The sequence below is a fragment of the Colius striatus genome, chromosome Z (genome assembly GCF_028858725.1).
Source record: "Colius striatus isolate bColStr4 chromosome Z, bColStr4.1.hap1, whole genome shotgun sequence".
Classification (NCBI taxonomy): Eukaryota; Metazoa; Chordata; class Aves; order Coliiformes; family Coliidae; genus Colius; species Colius striatus.
The window spans coordinates 48,750,043-48,769,146 of NC_084790.1; the positions used below are offsets into that span (position 1 = coordinate 48,750,043).

General features: G+C 37.2%; 1 protein-coding gene across 1 annotated transcript; it reads right to left on the minus strand.

Moving 5' to 3' along the window:
- Positions 1-1,674: 1,674 nt before the first annotated feature.
- Positions 1,675-18,788, minus strand: LOC104559023 (betaine--homocysteine S-methyltransferase 1). Its single transcript, XM_010203814.2, has 8 exons — positions 18,706-18,788; positions 14,426-14,558; positions 10,328-10,446; positions 8,163-8,354; positions 7,466-7,613; positions 6,506-6,688; positions 3,066-3,294; positions 1,675-2,566 (listed from the first exon to the last, which is right to left on the minus strand). The coding sequence occupies exons 1-8, from the start codon at positions 18,742-18,744 to the stop codon at positions 2,392-2,394; spliced, it is 1,218 nt and encodes a 405-aa protein (XP_010202116.1). The 5' UTR covers positions 18,745-18,788; the 3' UTR covers positions 1,675-2,391.
- Positions 18,789-19,104: the final 316 nt, after the last annotated feature.

Here is a 19,104-nt window from a genome sequence, read left to right on the forward strand (position 1 = left end):
GTTGACCATTTAAAGCCCCTTATGCTTCCTAGGTAAGTTTTCAGACAAGCTTTTGAAGTAAACATTTTTTTTAAAAATTTGGGCTGTCAGCCTGTCTTATTTTGTTAACAAGCCATATCATGAACCACTAGAAAGCTTTAACAAATCTGACTATTCCCTTACCCCTCACCAAGATGTTGCACACAAAGAAACAGGGAAAAAAGCTTTGTTGGCTTTGCTGCTTGGGTTGTTTTTTGTTGTTGTTGTATTCTATTTGAGGGAACGTGTGTTGGGTGATTTGGGATTAGGGTTTTGTTTGGTTTTTTCCATAGTTTGAGGTTCTGTAGTGATCTGTAAATCACTCTGTCAATTTGTTTTCATCTTACTGTCAATTCCTTTCTAAGCCCAGCATGTGACATGAATTGATCACAGACTGTACAGCTTCCCCTTTTGAAGTGCTTCGAATAGCCTTTTACATGTTTCTTATCATTGTTAATATCTGTTAAAATTTGTCCTTTTTAAACTAGGTATCTAAAAATAAATACTTCAAATTGTATTTTATCATCCTCTTAAATACGAGAGTTCTTCCAATCTTCTGTCTTGTGAAGGGGACTCATTCACTTCAATACAATTTTTTGCATATTTGGATAGTTCCAAAAAAAAAAAAAAGTCAATTTGCTTATATAAGGTATGAAGGTCAAGCTGCATCTTTTATCACAGGAAGTCCCTAAACTGTTAATAATTGTTCAAACCACTTCTTTATCAATTGCAGCTTGTATTTTAAGCCACTTTGTCATGTCTTAAATGCTGCATGCATTTTGGTGGTGTTCAAAGATATAGACTTTTTGCTTTACAGATTTTGCATTCTTTATGGTGAATGTCCAGAAGGGTTTAGAAAGGAAAGGAGTTTAATATAGAGCTCGTATACTTCTATGGATGTTTTCCAAATTATCTTCATTTTAGAATATCTACTTTCTTGATTTGTCTACTTTTGGCTTTCAGACAGTTTCAGACAGAACTTCAGTCTCTTACAGGCTTGCTGAAGGCAGATGGCTTTTTCTGAGATCTGTCTGAAATCTGAAAAGGATACCTGAAGTTTCCCATTAAAGTATTGCATATTTAAAAGTTTCCTGAAGTGCAGAGTATCAACATAGAGATAAAGAAAAAAGCTTATGTATAAGAAGCAGCCCAACAAAACCTTTCAAAACTAACTTTGACATTTTCATAAAAGTAGTGGCTTAAATGTAGAATGGCTAGGAATGAGTTTTCCAGAAAGAAATCTAAATTGTGCAGTATTTTGCAAAATTAAGCTATAAAAATGTGTTATTTGGGTGTTCCAAGTGATACCCTTCCTGAGAAAACTCCTCTCTACAAATGAAACGTGCAAGTCTGTGGGTTTTCTTAACTTAGGTGAATTGATAGGTTTTTTCATGTCTTCTCATAGTTAAGAGTCTAGAGTAAATCAATTGGCTAAAAAAACCCCAAACCATGGAATGCTCTTCTGTTCTTATAAACAGGAGTTACATTTTAGAAAGCTTCAGTTTTTAAGTGTTATTTTGGGATAACCAAGTGTGTCCAATGAGATATCCAAAATTCTTCTGGATCACTTGAAAATTAGTTTTTTATTGGATGCATGTTCTTCTATTTGAGCTCTTATGATTAAGATGTGAAGATAATACAACACTATTCCATCATATTACTTTAAATTTATTTGATTTTTAAAAATATTTTCTAATAATCTCTTAAGCCTTTTAGTCTCCAGAGGGGTAAATCTTGTGTACATGGTACCTTCAGACAAAAACCAGCAAGTTATTTCTGTGTAATTTTTCTTTCCTAAAAGTTCTCTGAAACTTTCTCCTGCATATAAGAAATCCCTGCAAGATCTCATTCTCCTCATTCTCCTCATGTCTCTTTTGATGACAGTTATATTTTCAGTTCATTTTCATTCTATTGAAGTCAGGAAAGCAACTATAGATAATGTGTTTGAAACACTGTCAGCTTGTGTATGCTTGAACTAGTCCTCAACATATCTTGAGGTCAGAGGAAGTTCCTATGTAACCCTAAACTGAAAACAGACTCAGGGGTGGAAGTCCATTGTTACCATATTTGTAGACGGCTTTATCTCTTTTCACATGTGAGTTGAGACAATTATTACCTTCCATGTATTTCTGTGTCTGATAATTAACGGTACCCAGCTAACAGAAGCTCAGTTATTATGAGAACCCAAACCTCCTTCTGACTGCGTGTTCTCTGAACTATTTGTCCCTAGAAAGACTTTATTACCAAAGCTTGACATACTTAATCTGTAATCACACTCTTTCTGTATTTTGTCTCTTTCTTTACATATTAATTAGTAAATCAACATAGCACTCTGCTAACTTTCTCATGAAGCATAAGATGGACCATAGTGTATTAGAACTTCTGTTTCTGGAAGAGGTCCTTCAGCTGTTGTTCAGTTGTTGCTTCTTTCTGTTGCATCAGCTCCTTCGATCCTTTCGTCACTCCCCAGCCATCTGGCTTTGACATTGAAGGACAATATGGCCTGCCTGAAGCAGGCTTCAGATTCTCCCAGTATTCTTTTCTTGCCCTAAAGAAAGAAAAGGAAATTCAGGGTTTTTTTCCAGCACCTCACAGTACTAAAGGAAATAAATGTGGCTTAAAGGACCGTTGCAAAGAGTCATCTAACTTGCACAGGCTCACTTTCAATTTAGATACAGAACTGTGAATGCAAGAATGCCATGAAGCACTACATGAAAAGTATCTTTTCATCCTTGAAAGGAACACTCTAAGCCACTTATCATTAGGGACTATTTTACAGCAGCCTGCCAGTTTTTAAATTTTCATTAATTACTTTCATATTAATTCATAACAATTAATTGAAATTATTTCATTTTAATATTCTGGAGCTATTTTGCTACTCCCTCACCCATTCCCTCCCCCCACATCAGATTTTATTCTTTAAAATTAACCACATATAGAATGTTTACAGTGATATGTAGACTTCCTTCATTTAAGCCTGCTGCATAGACCACTATAAGCCTTTTCAACAACAATGTTGGTGTGCTTCCCAGCTTCTATATACATACCTTGCTCTGACCCAGGGTTTGGTATGCATGCTCAGGCTATTGCCCCAGCTACCATGTTTCTCAGAAGCTTCTGGCAAAAATCCTCTTTCAGGAGCCAGCTCTTCAGCTATTGCTCGGACGTGGTAGGGCTCAAATCCACAGCAACCTCCAATGTAATGAACTCCTAAGTCATAGGCCTTTCTTGCATATTTTTGAATATCCCATCTAGTTAGAATTCTTGGCTCCAGAGCTGCGAAGGCATTCACATCTTAAGTTTTTACCATGATCCATTTCAGCACGTATTTTGGTTAAGAAATCACATTGTTGAAACACTTGCTCACTAGTCGCAAAACTGGTTGTAGGTATAGATATACCTGCTTGATCTGTCTGAGCTAGAACTAACGATGCAAACTTTCAGAAGTCTAGCTTTCAGATTCTGCTGTGCTCTGCTGAGTTATGTGCTTATAAGATTTTTTTTGCCTTGTAAAAATCTTCTGACATGGATCAAGCCCAAAGTCACCTGCTTATCATTCTGCTGGGGTTCTTAGCTGGAGTATTGGAGTACTTTCAGCATTCTGCCTTCATTTATAAAGAGTTCTTAGTGTTTATTAAAGTTTATTGATTAAATTAATTAATTAGTTAAAGTTTATTAGTCAGCATCTGGGAAATCTGATTACAGCACTCTAATCTGTCGAAGGAGAAGGTACCAGTCAAGCTGCAACAGGAATAAGCCTCATCATTATTCCTCAGGAACGCTTACTACACTTCTTTGCACAAATAGCTAGTGTCAGCCAGTTGTTTCACTGACAGCTGGGATGTGTAGCTATTCCTTAGCTCCCCTCTTAGTTACAATTCAAATCATAAGTAACTTGCTGCCTCAAACCACATTGTTCCTTGTAGAATGTTTGATGTGTAGATGTTAGGAGGCTCCAAAGGGAGCCAACAAGAAAGATGGGGAGGGACTTTTTAACAGGGAATGTAGTAATAACACAACAGGTACAAGTCTTCAACTGAAAGAGGGTAGATTTAGGTTAGATATAAGAAATAAATTTCTTGCAAGTGTGGTGAGACACAAAAACAGGTTGCCCTGAGAGGCTGTTGATGCCTCATCCCTGGAACTGTTCAAGGGCCACCTGGATGGGGCTTTGAGCAATCTGGTCTAGTGGAAGGTGTCACTACCCATGGCAGAGGTGCTGGAACTACATGATCTTTAAGGTCTCTTCCAATCCAAACCATTCTATGTTTCTCTGAATCAGTCTTTGTGCTTCAGAAGTGTAAGGACAACAACCACCTAATTTGTCTGAAAAAACAGGGATAGAACCTGCCATAAGAAGTGGCCACACATGTGGTGAAACATAGTGACTGAAAGTGAGTAGTTTTCTATGACAAGGAGGTGCCACATAGATCGTATTTTGTGGGATATTCCCTTTCTCAAAACTGATTGAAATTCTGTTATCCATGGCCATCAATTCATTTTCTTTCCTTGGCTATACTCAGGATTAAATATCTATATGTTACAGTTTATGTTAACATTTACAGTAAAGAGAGATTGAAATGCTCATAAATTTTTTATAAGAAGATTGTAACCTCCTTGTAGATTTAGGCCCTCTACATATCTACTTTTGAGATAATTTGATATGCTTTGATTGACTGGGACATTTCTTCCTAAAGCATTGTCATTGCTTAAGTGGTGACATTTCAAAGCAATTACAGTAACAGAGAAGGGAAAATACAGAAAACTGCAAAAAAATCTACAGATAGATAAATATTGTTGTCACCTAGATGCTGGAGTTTGCTGATGCAACATAGCCAATGCTTTCCTAGAAACTAAGATCTTGTTGGCTTGCACAGAGGTTATGTACACTTCAAATATCTAAATACCTCTTTGTGCATATTGCCTTCTACAAAAAACAGAGCTAACTGGGTCAGTTTAACAATGATTTACCAAACTTCTTATCTGCTTATCTTCTTCTTATCTGATCCGTTGCTTCTTCTTGGTATGGAATACATTACTACAAGCAGCCTTCTTCATTGGTTCATGAAATTTCTGGAAGCTGATATCTCATACAGATTGCTTATAAAATACAAGCTAAGAACCATAGAAAATTGAAGAGTGAATCCTTCAAATAACTTGATTACTTATTGCATCTGTTCTATCTTTTTTTTTGCTTGCAATCAGAAGAGTTATATGAAGGAATGAATAGGATAAATGAGTTCCTAGCACTTTCAAATATCCCAGAATATTTTCAGAAGTCAGACATATTATTATAATTTAATGAGTTCCTCAGGCTCATGCTTTATTCTCTTTCCTTCATTTATGTAAAGAGTTCTATATTTAATAAGGAATCTTCCCAAAAATCATGTATCTTTTTTTTTCCTACAAATTCTATGTTTTAATGTTTTAATACTTCATTTTGTAATCCGATCTTGAAAATATGAGTATATGATATCTGAAAATAAAAGTGTTTTTCTAAAAAATTTTGACATATTTAGTCCAATATATTCCTCTTGACTTAAAGGGATGTGATATTCTACATCCCAGATGGAAATAATCCCTAAACAGGCAACCCTTATATGCACATAAAGTGGCTGAATCTTCAGTCTTTGTAGAATTTCTCCTGAGCATACATGTGATGAATTAATCTCCAAATTGCTAAGAATATTTTACCTCTCCTGGTTTCTCCCTAGTCTCACATTAATATGATACAGTTAGACTTGGAAAACTGAGCCATTATGATTGCAGAAATCATGCACCTATATGAAGTTCTGCATATATATTGTATATGAAATCCCTACACAAATAAACATTATAGTGCTTGTGGGATTCATGTCACAACCCAGAACGATGAGTGGTTTTTAGCATATTTCCTCTTTTTCATTTAACTGTTTATAATTGTCCTGAATGAGAGTCTATAGCACAAGGGAAGAACTACGTATTTACAGAATCACTTAATGGTAGTGTTTGGAAGGGACCTCTAGAGATCATCTAGTCCAACTCCTCTGCTAAAGCAGGTCCACCTAGATCAGGTCACCCAGGAATGCATACAGGCAGGTTTGAAAACCTTCAGAGGAGACTCCACACCCTCCCTGCGCAGCCTGTGCCAGGGCTCCCTCACCCTTACAGTAAAGTAATTTTTCATTATGTTTCAGTGGAACTATTTGTACACTGGCTTTTGTCCATTAGCCCCTAAGTGAGTTTAGGTTATATCACTTCAACTGTTTTCATCATAATTTCACTTTCAGTCACACGCTGTGATACTACTGAAGTACTCTCACTATGTGTATAATCTTTAATTCAGTATTGCTTTGCAATCCCTCTATGAAAAATGCCAGCCAGGAAAATTGGGACTCATCCTACTGAACAGAAGGACAACTTGCAGCTTCACCTTTACTATAAGCTGGGAAAAGAAAGGAATAATTAAACAAAACAAAAAAATTTAAAGATTATACTCTTGCCTTACCAAAGGGGAATTCTGGAAGATCAATAAAACCTTGCTTTCCACAACCAGGTGTATGGAAAGCAAGTGGTTGAACCATCAGGTAGGCTTTCAGTTTAGCAGCCTGCAAGCCCTCTTTCATCAGTTTCACAGTTTCCAGGGAAATATCTGGATCAAAATGGCAGTTGACTCCAACAATAGAAGCACCTAGAAATAGGAAAACTTCAAGTCACATGTTCCCAGGAAGTGGAAGGTGAAAGTTCTTAGCCACAGCACTCTAGAAGCAGAGCAGTCCATCTTTACACCAGCATCATGAAAACAAGACAGTTGGGTTAGGGCCAGCCTCAACTCTCCTGAGGATGATCATTCTGTTTATATCTCAATTGCAGTCCTGTTTACCTTTCTGATGATGAATCACATTTACCACTCTTATGCAGTTACTTACCAGTGCTTCATCAGTGAAGACTGATTATGTACAGCCACACATGCAAATAGTTATCAGGTTCCTCATACAAGTTCTGCCTTCTGATTTAAACTCTTAACTCCAAATATATATATCTATATGTATAACATCTTATCTGTATATAATATATATGATTATATATGTATAATAACCTCCTATACGATCATTCATCATGCTTGTTCTGATTAATTTTTTTTTGCCCTTCTCCTTGTCCTGCAGAAAACACAGCCTTTCATAGGCAAAAAGATTTCTTTTTTGCATCCTCTTATTCTCTCATCTTGGGTTTGAAATGTCCCCCATATGTTTCCAAAACCATGAACAGAGAATCAAAGGTGGCTTTGGATTCTGTTTATGCTTCCAGAATTTAAGGCTGGCACTTTACCCAAATTTCAGCAGGCTTAGGATTTTTATCAGGTGTAATTGGGAAACTACCTACTTGAGATACGCATCCATTTATCTCAATACTTAAGGACCTGACTTTGTTCCACACTTCTAAAGGCCATATGAAAACAGATTCTTACCAGCCTTTACCAGTTCAACAGCACATTGTCCAGGGCTTATGCCATGCATGTCTCCTTCTGGACCAATGCACATTGTAGCTGCAACTGGCTTTCCAGATTCTTTTAGAACTTCAACTGCCCAGATAGCCTCTTCAAGATGTTCAAAATACTGAAAGAAACCAAAACTGTACTACTTTTGTTTCTTGGAGATGAAGCAAACACATTAGTCCAGATGCCAAATTCACCAGCAACATGTCTTGATTCTTTTCTGGTTGACACTAACAGAATTCAATTGATTTCACTTACCACACAGCTAAAAAAAAAATTTAAAAAGTAAGTAAACTAGATAAAACATATTGGTGCTCTTGTTTCAGACAAGAATGCCAATACAGGAGTTTAATCAAGGTTTCAACCCCCAAAACCTATTTTTGTCTAGAAAGTCACCTCAGGATGATTGCTTATAGTGTATGGAAGGAAACAGGAATCAACATGACATTAATCTATCCTTTTTGTAATGGTACAGAATTTTACTTGACTGAGATATAAACTGAGGTTTCAAGGTCCTATTCTATGATGTTGCTATGCATTTAGGAAAATACCTGATACTACTGAAATAAAAGCATAACAGAAAGTTTTAAAGGAGTAAGCAATATATATTTGTACTCCATAAAGAAGACTAGACATTTTAAAGTTAACCTTGTGCTTTTTACAGATTTACCTCTGCAATTAGGAAGTCCACATTCTTCTTCATAAAGACCTCTAGTTGCTTTCGAAAGGCTGCTTTAACCTCTGTTTTATCCTTGCAGCTTAAGTACGATGGTGTTTGGCTGACGCCTCCAGCCACTAAAGCATCGCCTTCAGTAGCCACTTCTCTTGCAATGTCACAAGCAGCTTCATTCACTTTCTGGCACTGCATGAATATAAGTTAAGTCAGTTTTACCTGGTTAGAGATAGGTATGTAATTTCAGAGAAAATAAAAGCACAAAATGAGCTAAAAGCCTTAATGTCTCCTTCATAATCTTTTATAATTTAAATGAATTCTTAAATGCTATTCATTAGAAAGATCAGCATCTTCAAAAAATTACAGACATTATGAAACTGTCTTCTTGCCTCCACAAGAAATACTATAAAATACTAGGAAAACATATTATCTTTAATTAATGTTACACAAATATTCTGTAAAAAGCAAGTACTTTTTGTGAAGTGAAACCCACTTAGAACATGAGTTAAGCCTAAATGCATGCTTTTATTCTGACATTTTGTGGGTGGAAAACAAAATATGTAGTAATTTCAATTGTTTATCATTTTTTATGTACTTTAATATTTTGATTTTTTAAAAAAAGATATAGTAGTCATCTAGTTATTTAAAATGTTTTAAAAATATTGTTAATTATCTGATATTAAAGTTACCAATTGAAGAATAGTAAAGGCAAAATTATCACTCTATATATATATATATATATATATGTTAGTCACCTAGACTGAAAGATGCATTGCCTCTATATCTAAGTCATGATGACTAGAACAGCTTGTGTAAAAAAGTTAAGCTGAGGGGAAAAAAAGAGATTTAGGGATAAAAATTATTATTTTGGACAGATAACAAGTACTGGTCAGAACAGAGTTCTCTACAGCCCATGGACTACTTAGAGTCTGCATAGGTTTCTCTCAGCTGAAGTTTTCCATAGCTGCCTCAAAAGACCTAGATGATTTTTAAGGCTATTGCTGACAGACTGTCTTCTATTTGAATTTGTTCTGAGCCATGTTTGGGAACTTGGGGAGGTGAAGGAACCTGTTTCTAGAACTGGAGGCAAATGAAGCTTGAAATCTTTGCTGCAAAGCATTTCCAATACCAGGTGCTCCCTTAGCCCTTCTTATAATTTTGCACGGCAGCAAGGGTTCCAGCATGGCTTGTTCCAGAGACACTGGGTTTCTGGTACTACCACTTCAGACATTTCAATGTTGCATTTTTCACATTTTATGTGAAAAAAAATTTCACATAAATTTGGTCATATGATGTTTTAGTATGACCTCCTAATTAAGTCTCAAGTGTTTCCCTAGTGTACAGATTGTTCTAATTTCTGCCTTGGAGTATCTTCACAGATACACAGATATTCCTTCTTCTCTGCTGTCTGCAGAATCTTCTCTATTTTGCAGAGGTTGAAACAGACAATAGGACAAAAGGATTAGAGAAAACACTCAATGGCAAACCTTTGAGTCTCAAAGGAGCTATCTAGAAATGTTTGTGCTAGAAGGCCTGCATCTACTGAACACATCCAACATCCTACAACTTATGGGGTAAGAAAATATCAACATAGTCCCTCTGTTGCTGTAACAGGTTACTCTTACAAGTGAGAAGGGGAATACTGCCCACAGTGTATACCTTGGATTTTTTTGGTTACTTTAGTAACTTTACTTTTTAGTTACTTTATTGAAACCGTGGTTCTAAATAGCACTGTGTTCTCATTAGCCACTCATTATTCTCTAGTATTCTTCAACGATTCTGCAGCTGACTTGTTTCTCTGGATGTTAAAGCATTTATTTTTTTCACCGATTTCATTCTGTGCATTTAGTCCTCCATTTACTCTTTGTATCAAAACTGCAATAAATAATCTCTTTAGTTGGGAAAAATACAATGTGAACATCCTCTTTTCTCTCTTCATCCTTGTTGCACTTTGTTGTTTTTTGTCCTTTAACCTTGTCATTCTTATTATTCCAAATTCTGAAGCTGCATTGTCTTAGTTTTTGGTCCTCAAATATAGCCAAAACTATTAGGACAGACTATGAAAATACTTGATAATCTCTCTCCTAGGCCTTTTGAAATGGATCGATTTTTTTTAATATCTCCAACAAAACAGAGTTTTCCATCAAAACAGTTTTACTCACAGTTAATTTCTCAGCTACATAATTGCCTCTGTTCTCTAGTTTGTCCTCACTGGCATAAAATGTAAATGTCTGCAGAACATTGGATCCAGCTCTGAGGAATTCCCGGTGAAGCTGACGAACTACAAACAATTAAAAGAAACAAAGAAGAGCTGTAACTGAACTGTAACTGAACTAATGTTACAGTAAAATAAATGATACTGTGTTTACTAGAAGGGCCATTGTGAGACAGTAGAAGCAGTATCCCCAATTTGCATAGAATTTCCTTCTTTTTACTCTCAGACCATTAGGTAGAAAACTTTGTCCTTAGTTATCCTCTGCTAAGAATGACTGAAAAATTCTATCTAATCAGATTTAGTTTTGCATGCCACCTTGCTCATCCTCTTTCTGCAGTCCTTAAGACCTCCCAATTTCATTTTATGGAACTGCATAATGGTTAGGAAGGTAAAACATACACCTGAGAAAAGAACATGAAAGCATAACAAGGATAACCAGATATAAAGGTCATCAAATGAAAAAAAAGCCATATTTTCATAGCTTTTAGCCTATGAAGAAGAAAACAGAAGGAAGTATCATGGCAACAAAGCAAGAGATAATATTGTATGGAAGAAAAGAGAGTTCCATTATCTGTTCTATTTTGTGTTTTCTTCCCCTTTAAAACTCCATCTGAATCTAGTCAGCCAAAACCAAACCTCTGTTTTCCTAAATATGTCCTTATTTAAAAGATGGTTTATTGCTCCAGAAAAGTGACTCTCAACTCAGACTTATTTCTTCTTTTAAGTGGTCACATGAACTAACATAGTTCAGAAGACAACAGGTTTTACTACGGCGCCAACATCTCATTTGAATGAAAAGTTGACACTTATAATGGACAAACTTCCTACACCAGGACTTTGTAAGCAGGCTCTGTAACGGTAGTTCTGCCTTCATTGCTGTAAGCAGTAAACTGCAATTGCAACAGCGGGAACAGAACAGGGGCTGTCAATTGGTTTTATATGCATACCGACAGAATGATAATTGTAACAGTTTCTAGAACACTACTGATCATGTAAAATAGAATCATAGAATGGTAGGGTTGGAAGGTTAGAGATCATCTAGTCCAACCCCCAAAAATTGCATTTAAAGGAATAGACGAATATATTCCCTAGATACGGTACACAGACACAAGGACATTGCAGTTTCTGTGGCAGATGTTCAGAAAAAGTTTTGCTGAAGTCCTGATTTATCATACCTCATTCTCTGCGGACAATCCTTGTCATTAGGGAAATATGTGAATGTGGCCTGGGAATAAAATTGCTTCCTTCAGCTGGAACAAATAGCCTTCTATCCCAAAGAAGCTCAAACAGCAGTTTGAGCTGCTAGAGTCAATCTGCATGAACACAAGCATGTCTGTTTTCACTGAAGTAACAGTTTGGTGTCCCATGTGTTTTTCTACTAGTACAGTAATTAATTTCCAGTTACAGCCTCAGGTAACTACACTGACTTGACACAAGGCTTCTTTTCCCAGCAGTCACAAAGACCTATCCAAGAAAACAAATGACAGCAGAGCTACAGTTCAAAAAGTCCCTGGAATCTGCCTGAACTACTACTATCAAATCTCAGTCTTACAACCCTTACAGAGTCAAAACATTCCTAGTGCAAGGATGTTCCTAGAGCATTAAAATAGGCTATTGATCCCAACTAAAAGGGATCATTTTGAATGATCCGTACATTTTGAATGTTCTGTGGTTTGGTTTTTATTCTTTTCCATGATAAATAATTGATGAAAACTAGTAAGAAAAGGGGAAAAGGAAAAAAAGAATCTACAACTATTTTCACAAATGCATCCTGACATTTCCATAACAAATCAAATTTGTTTAACTTCACTGTTAGTGCACTTTAAATTTGGTTCTTGCATTCCTAGAAGATTTGCCTAGGATTTGTGTGAATAAGGATGGTGACATAAGTAGACAAATGAACCAGTTTAACACAAATAAATAAGAACTGTCATATGCCAAAGGTATGTGAACAGGAGACTCTTGAATGGGTCTACATTTTGAAGAAAGGAATAGTGCTGTATTAGCCTGAATTTCATTCAAACAAAGGTTAATCATTTTTACAGTAGAATACACTGATACCTATTCTCAAGCCCACAGCAGTCTACACTATCGAAACCACAATCCACTTTGTAATTTACTTCTTGTGTGATTTACAGCATGTTACAAAAGATGTGTTTCCCTCTAGCACTTAAGAAACGGAGATAACAGCTCCATATAAGACTAAACAATTATTAACAATTTGATTTCAGGAATCAGATGCATAAGATGGAGGGTTTTTTTCAATGCACCACGAGTTAGACATTTCACTAAAGACACATAAGCTAACAGGAGATGGGAGCAATACGTGCCCATGCATATTCTTCACTACAGAGCAGTACTTGTAAAAAATCAAATACAATTTCTAAACTTGTCAATCTGGCAAAACTTCTCCTTTCTTGTAGTGGAGATAATGCCTTGAAGTTTTTTCTTTTCTTTTCCGTTCCTTGCTACAGTCTCAGAACCTCCTTCCTTTTCCCTCATCCCTTAAAAAGACAAGAAGGTCTGCTGGCTATGTGGTTTTTACACCAGCTGCCTCAGACAGTTGCTCCTTCTGTTCTTCACACCTGCTCCAAAGTAACATGACCCTTTGAACAAAATGCTGCAATGAAGGGGATGGGGGGAGGCAGTACACTGCAGAAGAAGAAGTAAATACATATCCAGTGAAGACTGTATTTATAAATATTCTATGAGGACCTTATAAAAAATTTCTAACTATGTTACAGACATGAGCAATACATTCTAGCAAACAAGTAGGAATTCTTAAAACACTGGATTCTAACCCATTACTACTGATCATTTATTTAAAGCAAAACTGTGCCAATTATAAGTAAAATAAGTAAGCAAAGAGGAAAAAAAATTAATTGTTTAAGAGCATGGGTTAAGTGCTATTTATTAGATGCAATGTGTAGGGAAAAACAAAGGTAGAGGTGGAGAGAAACAGAGAGAGAGAAAGGTGATCAGGTGTCTTTTTGGGAGATGAGAATTGGAAAATTAAGTCATAATTCTTTAACCCTTTGCTGGAGCTCTACATTTTCTAAGGCTGTCCATGACCCAAAGTTAGGCACACTACACACAGAGTGACACTTGAAGGATGAGAGGATTAGGGCAATTACACAGGTAAAGGTGTAATAGAGAGGGCTAAGATATCTATCCTTCCTCTGCATAAAGACTAATTTTGGAGGGCCAATACTTCAAAACACTTTCACTCAGGATATTCTAAATTGGCTTGTGGGATTCGCTGCATATCATATTACTAGGGCAAATATGTTCTTGTGATGAAGCATACATAAATAGATAATAGCATCTGCTTTTGCACTATTTGTTGTAAACACTATAATATTGATGCTGAAAGGCATGGGATGAATGCTCATTTTATCTCTGTTCACTTTAAAAGTGTAACTCTAGAAAATGTTTATTAAAATTCTTGGGTTCTTATGAGATTTATCATTCCTCATTTTACAACAGAGCCAGATATATTATATACTCCTCTTCCATCCCATTGTTTAATAAAAAGCTTCTATTTTCCTGAAAGAATAAAGAAACCATATTAATCTATAACAATATGAAAGTCCTAGAATGACTTGAACACAGCAAAACAGATAACTGCAGAATTCTTTTTCACAAGATATTTAAAACAATAAGCTTTATATCAGCTCAAGGACAAACTAGAAAATTCCATGAGAGAGAAATCACTGAATGTTATTAAATACAAAGATACCATATGTGGATTAAAAAGTCCCCATGCTGCAAATTATTGAAGATTGGGAGAGCATTCTGGAGAGGTATCATTGTTTGCTCTACTCTCATTCTTACCCAGACAACTGCTTTTGGCCAGTCTGAGAGCAAGAGAAATGACTAAGAGCAGGATTTGGTCTATAGATTTTTAGGCTGTTCTTAACAGTGAAGTTCTACAGTGTCAAGGAACATTGCTATTTTAAAACCTACTACAAGTTCTTATATCTTTATTACTTAGCCAGCCATGTTTAGGTTCATTATAGGAATAGCATTTCCCAGCAAAACTGACCTGCTTCTGGATGTTCAACCGTTGCTTCAGGAGTCCAAGGCCCGGCTTTTACGTATCCTCTCTTTTCAAGAGCAAAGACAAATCCACCATCTCCAATCACAATTTCTCCAGCATCTAAGCGCTCTAGAATACCCTGTAGAAAGCAAGAAGAAAGGTTAAATTATTCAGTTTTGTAGGATTCCTTTGTCTCTCTTGGCATTTCCTCTGTTCACAGGGCAGACATAAATACTTGTGGGCTAACAGAAACATCTTAGACGTAATAATAAATAGTAATAGATTTCTGTATTGAAATTCCCTTTTACAAATGGTAGATGGTCTGTTTTGCAATGTAAGAGTTTAATATGTTCCTGTATATTATGTAAGACTTTCAATCAGTCAGGTTTATTGTATTCCAGAGATACAGCCCCCAGGACTGCAAGTCAATGGCCCAGTTCCATTCATAGAATCATGGAACTATAGAATGGTAGAGTTGGAAGAGACCTTTAGAGATCTTTTAGTCCAACCATAGCAGCCTAGAATCACATGCAGAAATGGTTTCAGTTCATGGTGCTGCAGATCATTTTATTCCAAAGCTTCCCCCTATTATACCCTTGTCCCCTGATCATGAACAGGTTGTTCTATGTTAACTGGGTAACAGTCTCAAAGCACGTGCCTATGCTAACATAACGATTGGTTGCTCTATACTTATCACATGCTGCTCTTGCTGCTTCTTTGGTATACTCATATCCTGTTTTTATGCATCACTTCTTCTGTCTTATCACTTCTTTCTCAGAGCTGTTTGTGTGCTTCAAAGGAAGAGCTTTGTCTCAAGGTTAGAGATGTCTGCAGCCCAATCCTCTCCCACAAGAAACTTCTTAAAATGAAACACTAGTATCACCAACTCCTTTATTAGCTCATTTGCTCTTTAGTTACAAATGCTATCTTGACAGAGCCTCAGCACAAGTAGCTTGTGACACAAGATAGCACAACAGGCACCACAAAAAAGTAAGCATGTAACATTCTCCTACCAAATAAGAAACATTTCAAAACACTGGTCTCCATTTTCTGACAGGTTTTTTACCACCCTTTGTTTACTTACCTAGCCTTACAAAATGAAAGAAAATCCTGCTTTTTTGCACAGCCCTAAATTAGTTCAAGACAACAAATTACAAACCTCACAACACCCTGTGATTAAGCTTGCTTCTGCCTTGAACTCCGTGTTAATGCAAGGACAGTGGCAATCTTTTTTTTTATATTGGGTTTTTTTTTGTAAAATTGAAAAAAATGAGAATAACATTTATTGGTTGCACCTAATGCATTATTTTTGGATACCTTTAATTATCTTGTTCACCTCTTCAAATTTCAAAAAAAGTACCTTGCTTTTTTACTAAATAGGACTAATTTCTGCAATTTGATTACAAACATAATTCCATTTACTTTAAAAAAGCTAATGAAGACATATCCATCACATTAACAAAGGTAGTGAGTAGAGGAGAAGATCAGTGGTAAGACCGAAATTTTGCTCCATATATCTCTTAATGGCACAGTAGTATTTCAGTAAACAAAATTTTAGGGAGTAGGAAAAAAAATATAAGCCTTGTGGACACACATTTGAGTGTGGGTTTTGTGCTGAGAGAAAGTTTTTTTAACAGTTAACCTCCAATCTTTAGTAGATTACATTTCTTAATAATTTCGCTTTCATGAATTCAATTACCTCACAGCATACATCCGGGAAAGACAAACACTTATCATGCTTCAGCACCACTCTTTAGGCAGCACAAGAGTATCCCTTTCCAAGAAGAAGGAGACTTGTGCCAGCGATACCAGCTCTAGTACCAAGCATAGCAGTGTAACACTACTTGGAGACTGTACAGCCAGGCTGTGAGGGTCAGTGTTTTTGGCTCAGGTGCTGTCATGGCAGCAAGGTGTCAGAACTTCTCTGTAGACTGCTTCTGAGCAGTGCTTTTTGAGTCTGGCCAAGTTTTGGCTCACATATCTGTACATCGCATTTCATTACATGTTGTGAAGTTGCCAAAATATTGACCTGATTAACTTTATAACTCTACCAAAGTATGCAAAGTTTTGCCTTTATTTCAGCAGGACCAGGGCAAAACTTGACCAGTAATACCTAATCTCTGAAGTTCAATATTTTTCAATGAGTTTGCCAGTCATACCTGCCTGTTAGGGGAATTCTGTTTCAAGTGTGTCAGGAGGCTTTGTAAACATTGTGTTTGCAATTAACTACTTCGCACTTGTAACAGAATGCCTTGAATGGGGCTAGAGAAAGCCAAGGGGTCTCTGTTTGAATCCCTGCTTCCTCTGCTTGCCAAGGAATCTTTTATAGACAGAGCCTGCTTCAGTGTAATACGTTTAATATGCAGAGAGCAGGAGTGCAGAGAGAAAAAAAAAATGGCTTTAATATATAAGCAGCTTCAGTAATTGCTTGTTAATTAAACATTAAGTAATAGATCCTATGTCGATATCATATGTAGATATTATATTTTAATACACTACAAAGAACAGATGTTTTCTTTTGACAATTCACTTCTAGGATTTACATCACTTTTCCTTGGCAGCTCAATCTTTTTTAAATTGTATTTTAAAATAATCTTCAGTTTTGACACAGAGAAGACACATAAGCCATGATTTAATAGATCATGTCATCTTAATACATAATATATTGTGATATATTAAACTTAGTATCCAGGCATCTAATAGCAGCTGACATAACCGTAAAGTACAAAGTATTTAATACGAACTTATTTTTTCAATTCAGATTGCAAACTTTATTATAGGTCTGATAAGATCCCTTCACACCATTTTAACACTATCTATACTGTGTAAAATACTATTGGTTCAACCAGCATATAGCTGTCCTAAGTTCAGTATCAGCATTGTTTTGTTCTGTGTGCTCATGTCCAACCCACATCAAAGTGGTACTATCAGGTGATCTGGTAATACATAAATCTAGTATTAGATAACAACAAATAGTATCTGTAAAGAGTTAACCAAGGCTTTTGTGAACCATCTTTTCACAGTTTTGTGTTTGCTGACATGAATGAAATTGCATCACAGGGTTCATACATCTATCCACTAAAAGAGTTTGAATGTCTATATGAAGATATTCCATCAACCAGCTTTAGGAATGTAACTGAACCATGTAAGTGAAAAGTTTGCTTGGTCTTCCTATATCCTATCTATTCCATCAATGTAAAAAAAAAAAAAAAAAAAAAAAGGAATCTCAAAACCACTATTGAGATCTTAAGTGAGCACTCAAGAGAAGGTTATGTTCATGCATTGCCTGTCAGGGAACTTCAAACAGCTGCTCATTGCTGAATTGAGGCAGTCTGAGTATGTGTAAAGAAATAAAAAAGCACAAGAGATTCCTCCCCAACTCTTTCAACTTATAAAATACTTTATAAGTCCTTTGAGATTTATATGCTACACATAAAAATGAGTAAAATAAGTTCTGAGCAAGAAGTATTCTATTACTGAGAAAAGCATCCTTCTGAACAAAAGACAGATTCCACTGACCTTCCCAAGCAGCAGTGCAGTGTGGCAGCTCTGGTATGTGTCAGAATTTGATTTAGACATTGCTCATTATGTTTGCCTTAATGGCCAGAATAGCTAATACCTGGATAACTTTTTATACTGGCTTATTTCTTTAGCTAACTGAGGGTGAAAAGGACATGCCTATGTTAGAGACTGTACTCATGTTACAAACACTGTTGGTATGCAGTTATATAAATCAAAAGAAGAAATCCCATCCAGTGACATTTTATGCTGAAAATATTTACAAGTGTAATATGTTGCCAGTACTGCTTAGTTTGCATATTAAATAATATGAAGCAAAACCGTTTTGAACTTTAGTGGCTCCAATCCGTGTATTCGGAGAAATAAAAATTCCGTAAGCTGTCACAGCACTAAATTCAAGCTAATCTATCTCATAATGGTATTTGAAAGTCTTAAATGCCTCGATACTGTTATGGCTTTACTTCAGCTTATCATAATACGACCATACCTGCAGAAATGCCGAGTACCTTACTGGAAAATTAACAAGCCTGTTTCCCAGGTTAGTTCGGCAGCAGCTCCCCGGGAGAGCCTCTAGGCTAAAATGAGGCCCAAGGGGCTCAGCTCCGTGCCCTATGGGACTCCCCTACCGCCCGGTCCCGCCGCGCCACGTACGTCTCACAGCGCCCGCTGCTACCATCACGCCAGACAGATGAGCGGGACGGAGAACAGGGGAGCGGGACGCGTCCACGGAGAGAGGGGCTGAGCAGGAAGGGAGATGGGAGAATTACCCTTTTGCCCTGTTTCGTGGTTTTCCCGATCGGCAGCATCTTCTTTTCCCAGGGACGCTGACTGCCCACGTCTACTCGACGGCTCGGCACGAACCTCGACCTCCTCCGAGCCCTCAAGCCACGTATTTATAGCCGGGAGAGGAGGCGGGCCGCGGCGGGCAGCGCCGCGGGAAACACCCTCGCCAGCCCTCCTCCCCCCGCGGGGAGCCCGGCGCGGCCCGGGGCGGCCCGGTGCCCTCCCAGTGCCCTCCCGCCACCTCCCCGCCCCTGCCCCTGGCGGCTGCTGTGGCGGCGCCCGGGTGCGGCCCCGGGCTGCCCCCCTGAGCCGGGGGGCGGGTCAGGGCCCTCCTCCGCGAGAGCTGGCCTCGGCGGGGCAAGAGACACCGTCGGGAGAGGCGC

Excerpts from the sequence above, each read along its gene's own strand:
- LOC104559023 (XM_010203814.2), bottom strand. The coding sequence starts at position 18,744 with ATGCTGCCGATCGGGAAAACCACGAAACAGGGCAAAAGG. Across the intron at positions 10,447-14,425 it reads GGTTGAACATCCAGAAGCAG|TTCGTCAGCTTCACCGGGAA; the intron begins GTCAGTTTTGCT and ends AATTGTTTGTAG. Across the intron at positions 3,295-6,505 it reads TCTTCCAGAATTCCCCTTTG|CTCTGGAGCCAAGAATTCTA; the intron begins GTAAGGCAAGAG and ends ATGCCTTCGCAG.